We start from the raw sequence: 10,263 nt of genomic DNA, 5'->3' as shown, positions 1-10,263 counted from the left end.
CAACATGTTAATAATATGGTGTATCAGACTGAAACACATTTCACAATTAAGCACAAAAGTTGCTGCTTAGTTTTAGAAATTGCTCTTGGTTTCCTCTTTACAAGGAAATGGCAACATCACAAACCACATTTTGCTGCAGTGACAAACGAAAACAAGCTTTTGTAAGAGGAAGTGATGATTTTGACCAGATGGGAATTTAGACCAATTACCTTAGTAACTAACAGCACACAAAAAAAAAAAAAAAAACTTTCAAGTAGTGAGAGACAACATGGACGAGCTCGGTAAGACATGTTTTATGCTGCTGATCATCCTCAAATTAATCAATGGACAGCTTGTTAGATATAAAATCATTATTGTAATTCTAAAATATTTAGAGCAAGATCATTTACAGTTAATGTAGAAACTATAAGTGAAAAGAATAATTGATCGTAGAATAAGTTGAGCCTGTAATAATTAAAATAATATATTTTGACACTGGTTTGTTTCTTTGTTTTGGGTTTGTACTGTAATTTCAATCACGCCGTTTGTCGTTTGTAAACTATTCAGCCTTTTTTTTATAGCCAGGACTCTCAAAAGTAGAATCATTATGAAAAAAAAGTAAAAAATTATAATATCAAAGACAAGATTGCGCTTCACGGATGGATCAAAAACTACAACTCGTTTCTTGGAATAAAAATGCAACAAATTGGTTTAATTTCACTATGTTCTGAAAATGAATTAGACTGATGTTCAGATTCTTCTGAAAAGGGAATACACACACATACATTATATATATATATATATATATATATATATATACATACATATATATATATATATATATATATATATATATATATGTATATATAGTTTTTTTCAAACAGCCGTGTTGTTTACTTCACAGACAAAGACTTTATTCATACAAATATCTCTTAGATGTGTTGATTTATATTGTGGGAAGGACTTTTTCACAGGTCTTGCAACATTATCACAAGTTTCACTTCTGCAACACGCTGCACCATCACTTCCTGAGGAAATGCACAAGGCCACCTCAAAGTAATCCACCTTTATCTACACATCGAGGTGCACTCCATCTCACTTCTCAGGAAACATTTAAAACCCAGCAGACTTTACACGTCCCCCGTTGAAACAGTGCACACCCAGAAAGCACAATCGAAGGGTTGTGTGAACACTGCATGCTTGCATAATGTATTTCTGTCGATGTGTGTGGTTAGAAGATTTATGGCCCGTATCCTGCCGCAGATTTGCTGTTGGAGGAGTTGGCCCTGAATTCAGCGCGTTCAGAAAGTGTCAAAGAGAACAAGAGCAATGATCCAGCCGCTGGAGAGGTGAAGACAAAGCCACGGAAAACTTACACTGTTGCACAACTTTGTTCATGATCACCTTTTTCTGCTGTAGTCAAATGTATTCTCAACCAACTCTCATAGATCTTTTGTTATCGTGTCCACAGGTGTCAGGTGCTGTTCATGGGGGATTTACCAAAAAAGGAAAAGCCCCAGTCTGCTTCAATGTGTACAGGTGAAGCACAAGATTGTCGCTCTTGTTGACCCCTGATTTACATTATCATTGTGAATATAGGAAACAGGAGATTGCTTGAAATAAATTGCGCATATGTTATAATAATAAGGTCTTCCACCTTTAAAGCATCTTAATGTACACAATCATCTTGAGTGACTTACTAATTTGACTTTAGCAGAATTTTTTGACAGATCTCACTCCAGAAGCATTAGGAGAAGACAACATTTCACAAATATGCTCCTATGCCCACTCTGTGTAGATTTGGTATTCAACTGTTTCATAAATCCACATTCCATTATTGTAAAATATCACCCTCAGATTATGTTCAGGGACACAGTTTTCCCTTAATAGGAATGTGTAAAGTAGTCATGGGGTAGTTTGTATTCTTGCAGGTTAAATTGAGCTATTATGCTCTCTGGGTTTTAGTGATCTTCCGGCTCCTGTGGCAGCTTCCCTGACTCCTGACTCTCCCACTAAAGAGCTGGACGATATCTTGCAGGATATGCTGGGTCTGGGACAAGGGGTCAGTAAAGTCTCAAAATGATTCAAATGTACTTACATTTTGGTTTGTTAAAGAATAATTGTAGTCCATAAAAAGTGGTGATGATTATGGTAAGAGACAATGTTGGATGTACAGTGAAGAAACTTTCCAAACACCAGTGAAATTAACCAGGTTTAACAACAGAGGGCAGCGTTGCACTAATTCCAACACTGCACAGCCTAAAGTAGCACTTAAGTATTAAAACGTTGATAAGGACCGACTTTAAAAGATACATTAATCAAATAAACAGTATATATTTGTACACATTTGTTTCATCCTCTAGGACCCAGTGTCTTCACCAACCCCACCGCCTCTTACACAAAAACTGTCTGTGAAAAGGAAAACAGAAGGCGGGCGACCGGATACCAAGGAGAGCAGCAGCGACACAGCAGCTTCAGACGCAAACGCCTCGACCACGAGCAAGAAGGCGGATATGATAGATGACCTGCTAGGAGGGCTGAGCTCTGACTTGGAGAAGATTGGCGTACGCACCACGGTTAAGGGCCATTGTGCTTCTTGCAACAAATGCATTGTGGGAAAGGTATAAAAAGCCACACTCTATGTATTGTAGATTAAGAAATCTGAGACGCAAGATTCAGTCTTATACATATGAACTCACACAGGACAAAACAAGTCGTGGAAATTGCACTACAATTTCCCCTTCTGCAGATGATCACGGCGCTGGGTGAGGTGTGGCACCCTGAGCACTTTGTGTGTGTGGAGTGTAAGAGTGAGCTGAGCACCACAGGCTTCTTTGAGAGAGAGGGCCGGCCGTACTGTGACAAAGACTACCATCAGCTCTTCTCTCCCCGTTGTGCCTACTGCAAGGGCTCCATTGTGAAGGCGAGAAACCGAAAACTCTTCTTTCATTGTTTACTGTGTGTTGACGGGTGTAACAACAGATTTTTTCTTTTTTTAAACAAAAGGAATTCTATCATATACTTAAATGCCACATTTGCCTTTTGCTTCTGATGCTAATTTGTTCTGTCATATATCACATCCATTTATTTCAACAATAATCTTTAAAAAAATTGGATGATGACATATAGTTCATTTTTCTTGACATATCCAACATGTCGTTTTACTAAATAAAACGCAAAACCATAATGTTGAGATTCTGCATTCTGGGCTCATGCTGCAGACCGAAAGTCATTAATCAGCAACCTCTGCAATGATTCACTTTATGTGGTTCAAAATCCCCCGTGTTTGTGCTTCCTCACATCTGAACATGTGAAATGAGACACACTTTTATCCTAATCCATAAAGGAAGTAAAAGCATGATGTGATGATTCTATATGTGGCTGGTTTTACCAGAACATCCTGACAGCCCTGGACCAGTCCTGGCACCCAGACCACTTCTTCTGTACACACTGCGGAGACCTGTTTGGATCTGACGGTAAGAGGCTCGAGCGTTCACTTTTCTTCACTTGGAAACCACAACTACGGCAAAGAGTTGAAAAAACGATCTCATGTGTTATCGCTCTGAATTAATCGCATGTGTTTTATGCATGTCGCAGGTTTCCTAGAAAAAGATGGGAAGCCCTACTGTTGCAAGGACTTCTACCAGCTCTTTGCTCCCCAGTGCTCCGGCTGTGGGGAGTCCGTGAGGGAGAACTACCTGACTGCAGCCAACGGCACCTGGCATCCAGAGTGCTTCGTCTGCGCAGTGAGCTTCTTACCTCGCGACCACACACACGGTTCTGGCTCGTGCACAACCCCTGGGAATAAATGAGAAAGATACCCACACATTTGCTTTATTTGCAACATTTCGACCGCAAGGCTGATGCGAACCGTATGCCTGATGAATACGTTGCGGTTGAAATGATGCAAATAAATCAAGGAAACCATATTCCTCAGTGTGTGTATCTTTTACATTCTCTTGTGTTCTCCACTTCTGTAGCATCTGGGGAAAAAAGTGGTTTTACTTCTGCTTTACTCAGTTATGAGCAATTGTTAGACATAAAATGCTCTCAGTGGAGATGCTGACATGAGGTTGCAACTTTTCATATTTCATGGCCCCTAAAGAAAACAATTATTTCTTAACTGTGCATAAACCTGAACATTAAGTACATAAAATACATTGCACTTAAAATATACTGTTAAAAACAACATAAATACAACATCACATCAAAATGGAACTCATCCAACTATGACTGCCTGGCCCAATCATTGCTGCAGTTTAATCATCACCATCACAACCCGCATCTCACCATGAGCACAGCACCTAAACATTGTTTTACATGGAGCACTTATTATTATTGTTATTATTAAAACAGCAAGGTCAAAATTGTACCTGTCTCTTAGTGACCTACATCTAACTCCAGAGGTCAGGAGGTCAAACACTACATTAAGAGGATGAAGTGGACACTCAAAAAGTAGCCGAGCATTTTTAATCAACCTCCCGCTGAAAATAAATGAGGTAGTTCATAAAATGTAACACCTTTGATCTTTCTGGCCACTCTGACGATGCTGTGCTGCAGCCTGGTCTTGTCAACAGTAGGGAGATTTTCCTACCGTGAAATGTTTCGACAAAACATACAACTACCAACTACAAAATATTCTAAAATCATCATCTATAGTTCCAGCTGCATAAACGTTTAAGAAACAGTTGTCTCCAACACTACCCTTTCTCACAGTGGCCATTGTGGCTTGTTAAAAATAGGTGTCACCAAAGTCATTAATGGATTGTTCCATACAGCTGTTTCATGTGCCAGGGCTCTGGAATTGTACAGTTATGACTTACTGGCTCATATAAATGAAACAGAGCCATTGCTGACATTAAGAGTCACACCTGTGCTTTTACTGCTATGACGAGTCCAAATGCCCGCCAAGAGAAACCATACGCAGCATTCCTTCGGTCCAGACCCATTTGGTTCATGTTGCACGTGATAAAACCGGACAAGTTGACTCTTCCATGATTGTAATGGTTGAGAGTAAGGCTGCAAGCCAACAGCTTTGAGCCATGTAACCGGAAAGCTCATGACATTCCCATCAACCTCAGGTGTACTGGGAGAGTAGCTAAGTGCTACGTGCTAATGACAAGCTAAAGTTAAACCAACGTAGTGACCACGGTAAACATTATACCTGATAAACATCAACATGCTAGCATTGTCATTGTTGGCGGGTTAGCCGTATAGGCTCTTCTGATTGGTCAGTCCTCCACAACTGTGCCGTTGTCTCCTTGACAATGTCACTGCAGCCAGAGACACACCACACAGACTATATCGTGGTGACATCATAACCTTATGGAAGTATTTTTCTCTATGGATCGAGTGCCTTTATTTTGTTTTGGGAAGGAGGCCATGTCCAGGCCAGGATGCAGGAATTATGGGCAAGGAGTCAGGGGGCAAGGGAACAGGACCTAGGACCCAGGACCAGCTTCAGACACAGCCAGGTCCAATGGACCAGGTCCGGTTTCTTTGTGAGAAGGCACAAAGACACCGGGGAAGAAGTAGAGTTAGTAATGTGCAATGAAGAGACGTAAAGGAGAGAGAGAAGAGTAGAGAGGAGCTCAGTGTATCCTAAGCTGTCCCCCAGCAGCCTATACGCCTATAGCAGCATATCTAGGGGCTGGACCAGGGCAAACCTGATTCAGCCCTAACTATAAGCGCTAATAAAGAGGAAAGTCTTAAGTTTTAAATGTGGTGACTGTGTCTGCCCCCCCGGACTGAAAGTGGAAGCTGGTTCCATAAAAGAGGAGCTTGATAACTGAACATCCTACTTTTTAGGACTCTATGAACCACAAGTAGCCCCGCATTTAGTGAGAGCAGCTCTCTAGTGGGGCAATATGGTACTACAAGCTCCTTAAGATATGATGGTGCATCACCAATCAAGGCTTTGTAGGTGAGGAGAAGAATTTTAAATGTGATTCTTGATTTCACAGGGAGCCAGTGCAGAGCAGCTAATACAGGAGTCATGTGATCTCTCTTTAGTTGTTGTGAGTACACGAGCTGCAGCATTCTGGATCAACTGGAGAGATTTAAGAGACTTATTAGAGAAGCCTGGTTCTGATTATGTAGCTATGGGTCCACTTCACATTACCGCTGACGGTTTTGCACAGCATACTAAAGGGTTATAAATAACTTCTCGGTAACATTTGGCTTTTATTTGTTTCAACAAATGATCAAATTACAGAAATTATTAAAAGTCAACTCTCCTAATATTATTACAAATGTGAACAGGGTCTAATTACTATGAAAGTACATTCAAAGTTTCCCTTAATAACCAAGAAAACTGGCATCGGTCACCAGCTACTGAATGCACCGAGCTGTCAAACTCTCATCACGGTGACACGTTCCCCCTTTCTGCACGTCTTAAGTGTTCTCAGATAGCTTACTTTCAAATATCTAATCACCGCACGTCCTGAAACACCCCGAAGGGGTCACGTTTTAGAAACAGGTCCTGCTTGCGTCTAAGATTTCCATATTCTAATAATCTAACTTAAATACAAACAATATGTTCATTGATAACCTGTTCCAAAAAGTGAAATTCCCAAGAAGTACTGAAGCTGTGCGGTGTACTTTGGATAAGGACCAGCAGTGATATTAACATACATGGGGATCAATCACGGTCCTTTAAAAGAAAACATTATCATCCATATTTTACACCATTATCCTTCTTCCTCCATCTCTAATCTATTTTTCTGTCTCTCTTCACCCTCTATATAACAACCTTTTACCCAGGACTGTCTGAAGCCCTTCACTGATGGCTGTTTCATGGAGTTGGATGGTCGCCCCCTCTGCTCACAGCACTTCCACTCTCGGCAGGGCACTCTGTGCGGCGGCTGCTGTGAGCCCATCACGGGCCGCTGCATCTCCGCTCTTGATCGCAAGTTTCACCCCGAGCACTTTGTGTGCGCCTTCTGTCTGCGGCAGCTCAACCAAGGCATCTTCAAGGAGGAGAAAGGGAAGCCATACTGCTCGCCTTGCTTTGACAAACTCTTTGTGTGAGACACACGCAGTACACAACGTAGAAACAATGCAAACAGAAACCAATCAAATCCAGCGTCACCTCCCATCGTATGAGTGATCTATTGAATGAGGAAACTGTTCTATTCTTACATTACAAGAGTGTATTTGCATTAGTAAATTAAAGTTTCTTTTTTTCCCAGCGCTTCTTGGCCCACCGAGATACTTGACATTTTCATGAATTGCACTCGAAAGTGTGCAACATGAAATGTGACATTAATTATTAATAGTTTGAAAGGAAATATCAAGGAAGAAATGCTCACATTGTAACATAATAAACGACGTGGTTGTAAATCACGTGGAAAATACCTATTTCCCATGATAAAAAACACTGGAGCAACGTTTCATGTGAACTTTAGATGGTTCTAAAAGGTGTGTTGCTGACACTTGGGCTAAATTATATAGGAATCCATATATCATGACCACATAAAATTCATAAATGGAGAAAGAAAAACACAGAAGTGCAGTTTTAATCTGTGGTTTCCTTTAAGCTATCCTCAATTTGCCATACGACTTGGCAGTCTGGAGATACTCTGGCCGTACGGAGCAGTTTAAGGGGGCTTGTCTATGTGTCCTGATAGCTTGTGTTGGCAGGGACTGGCATGGAATCGCCGTGCCAACCAAAGTTTCCTCTTACTCTGACATACCATTTGGCCCCTGGCATGCACTGGATTCAAACAACCTCTTCATTCTCCACACAGGCTCCTTTATAGACGCCTATAGAAGATTAATGAAGGTGGTGATGTGAACAAAGGTGGTTTCAGGAGGAGCTCCTTCACATCGCTGCATCTGTTCAGCAGCTCACTCTCACTGTTGAGGGATGAATCAGCCCCAAAGTGCTTCAGAGTACATTCATTTTTTGTGATGCACCTTACATGTGTGGCCCATTTCTTTTGTTCACTCCCACTGATAACTAATAGTTTTCATGATATATTGAGTTGATATTGAGTAAGTTTGCCGCTCAGGTGCGATGAAGAAGAACATGTTACGTGTCTTTAAAGGGAGAATGTGTTCAGTTCTGCAGAATCGCATCATAAAAATAATCAATGTTTTCGTTAAATGCACTAATTACAATACGGTCTTGATTTTGATCTGCCATCTACTGTGGTACAACTGTAGCAGAGGTTTATGAAAACAAATAACATTAAAGGGGACATAGTATGCTAATCTTTAGGTTCATACTAGTATGTTGTTTTACCAGAACATGTTTACATGCTTTTATGTTCATATGCTAATGAGCATGCATGTGACATAGAACGAGGAGCCAAATCTGAATGGCTTGTTTCATCACAAAAAGTCTTATTTCACAGTTTATGGTTTTTTAGGGACTCCAGATACCCACATGTATGTGGACCAGCACTGTAACAGGGACTTTTCTTCATATGTCCTCTTTAACCTCGGCATGATGTACATGTGATTTTTACGTGAACATTAATGCTTTTTCTGCAGCCAGCTTTCAAACATCTGCATGACCTTGACCACACCTTCAAGGACAATGCGACAATTGTCAGCTGATTAACTATTTGAAGAAGTTGAAAAGCTACAGGTGTTCATACAGCGCTGAAAGAAACAAACAATGGAAGCTATAGGAAATGAAAGGAACAGTGTGCAGGATTTCTAGGCAGAAATTAAATATAATATTCATAACAAGTTTAAATTTGTGTATAATCACCTGAAAATAAAAATGGTAGCGTTTTCATTACCTTAGAATGAGCCATGTATTACCACATAGGGAGTGGTAATACATGGCTCATGTAGCCATGTTGCACCGCCATGTTTCTACAGAAGCCCGAAATGGACAAACCAAACTAGATAGGGCATTAGAAGAGTAAATTAAACCACTTTGTATAAGCATTAAATGCCACAGAAATGACCTTTGAAATCATAAGGTAGCCAAACCTCAAAGTTCAGACTTCTCGCCAACGTTAAACTGCAGCTCAGCAAACGGTGTCTCATCCTCAGATGAACACTGGCTACATTCTGTCGGACCTGCTTCCTCAGTTTTTCTTCGAGCCACTTTGACTCGCTTGTGACGCTGGTGTGCGAGTGGGAACGGAGGCGGGCATTAATCATGCTGTCATCACTGTCAGACCAGGCCTCTCATGGCCTCTACAGAGTCGGGCTCCTTGCATCATGGAAGAAGTATCATGTTAAGTCAAAATCCAAGATCGTAAGTGTTTAATGATCTAACAGCCTTGTTCCCGATTACCTACTGAACTCAAAGACATACTGTAATGTCAAATGTTAAATATGTTTAAACCTGCCTGACAGATTTGCATTTTGTGTTAAAATATACCAGAGGAGGTTAATTTTCTCCAGCATGAACCACACTTGGCGTGTGACGTGTTTGTAAAATCCCCCATCGTCACATGACTCGAAGGGCGATTATGTTCATCCGACTAATACAAATGTTTCTTTCTTCGCCATTCACTGTCATAACTGCATGCTATTATGAGCGGACTTTCCAACACTGTTTTATAAGTGGCAAGACATGTTCGCTTTCCGACATAAAAAAAGCTTTAAAGTAGCGGTTAGCTTAAATTTAGATTAGCGGACAACCTCAGACGGTGAGAACACTCGCCCTATAGCTGTCAGGCGTGTTTACTTAAATACAGTCAACACCAAGGCTTTGCAAAGTCTGGAGGAGAAATGTAGAAAACAAAAATATGATGCGGGGGAAAGAAGTTCTGGCATTCACGGGAAAAAAAATCTGAATGTTATCGTATGGCTGAGTGAGTATAGGAAAAGGGTTCTCTGGCATGTAGTAAAAATGAGAAAACATGAAATGTGAGTGGGGGTCTTTTTTTTAAAAGGGTGGCAAATAAAGGGCCGTCTGTGAAAAGCCGAGAGAGTGTAACTCAGGTGACATTTACAGCAGTGAAACAGAGTACGAGCGATCTGGGAGCGCACTGGGCCCTGAGATGGCAGCTAGAGCTCAATGGGGGAGGGAAAGGGGAGGGAGGCACATATTGGGACATAATGGATACTGGTGATGAGGGAGGCAGGGTGAGGAGGGCAGGGGTTGACGAGTGTAGTTGCAACAGTTACCCCTGCGTGACACTGAAACCCAACACTCACCTCGTGTCCTGTAAAATGTCTGTGTCCCCTCGGCCACCCCTGGTGGGGACGGAGGAGCTGCCTGTCCGGACCCATTCAGCTCCACTGGGGGTCACGCCCTGCTGCTGGCGCTGCCCTACCCTGTAAACCCAGCAGTTCACATCAGCTTTGAACTCATAA

General features: G+C 41.4%; 1 protein-coding gene across 1 annotated transcript; it reads left to right on the top strand.

Annotated features, from left to right (window-relative positions):
* The first annotated feature begins 168 nt into the window (after window positions 1-168).
* Window positions 169-7,334, top strand: lpxn (leupaxin). Its single transcript, XM_034530634.1, has 9 exons — window positions 169-281; window positions 1,243-1,328; window positions 1,451-1,518; window positions 1,945-2,041; window positions 2,343-2,600; window positions 2,729-2,902; window positions 3,374-3,455; window positions 3,577-3,725; window positions 6,742-7,334. Exons 1-9 carry the CDS (start codon window positions 269-271, stop codon window positions 7,006-7,008), a joined length of 1,194 nt encoding a protein of 397 aa, XP_034386525.1. The 5' UTR covers window positions 169-268; the 3' UTR covers window positions 7,009-7,334.
* Window positions 7,335-10,263: the final 2,929 nt, after the last annotated feature.

This window comes from Cyclopterus lumpus, chromosome 4 (assembly GCF_009769545.1).
Source record: "Cyclopterus lumpus isolate fCycLum1 chromosome 4, fCycLum1.pri, whole genome shotgun sequence".
Lineage (NCBI taxonomy): Eukaryota > Metazoa > Chordata > Actinopteri > Perciformes > Cyclopteridae > Cyclopterus > Cyclopterus lumpus.
Note: the sequence above shows the minus strand (reverse complement) of the source record. Positions and strands in the feature narration are given on the sequence as shown.

Bases quoted from the DNA above. Each gene is read 5' to 3' on its own strand.
- lpxn (XM_034530634.1), top strand. The intron at 1,519-1,944 runs GTGAAGCACAAG...TCTGGGTTTTAG, and splicing joins GTCTGCTTCAATGTGTACAG to TGATCTTCCGGCTCCTGTGG. The intron at 2,903-3,373 runs GCGAGAAACCGA...TGGTTTTACCAG, and splicing joins GCAAGGGCTCCATTGTGAAG to AACATCCTGACAGCCCTGGA.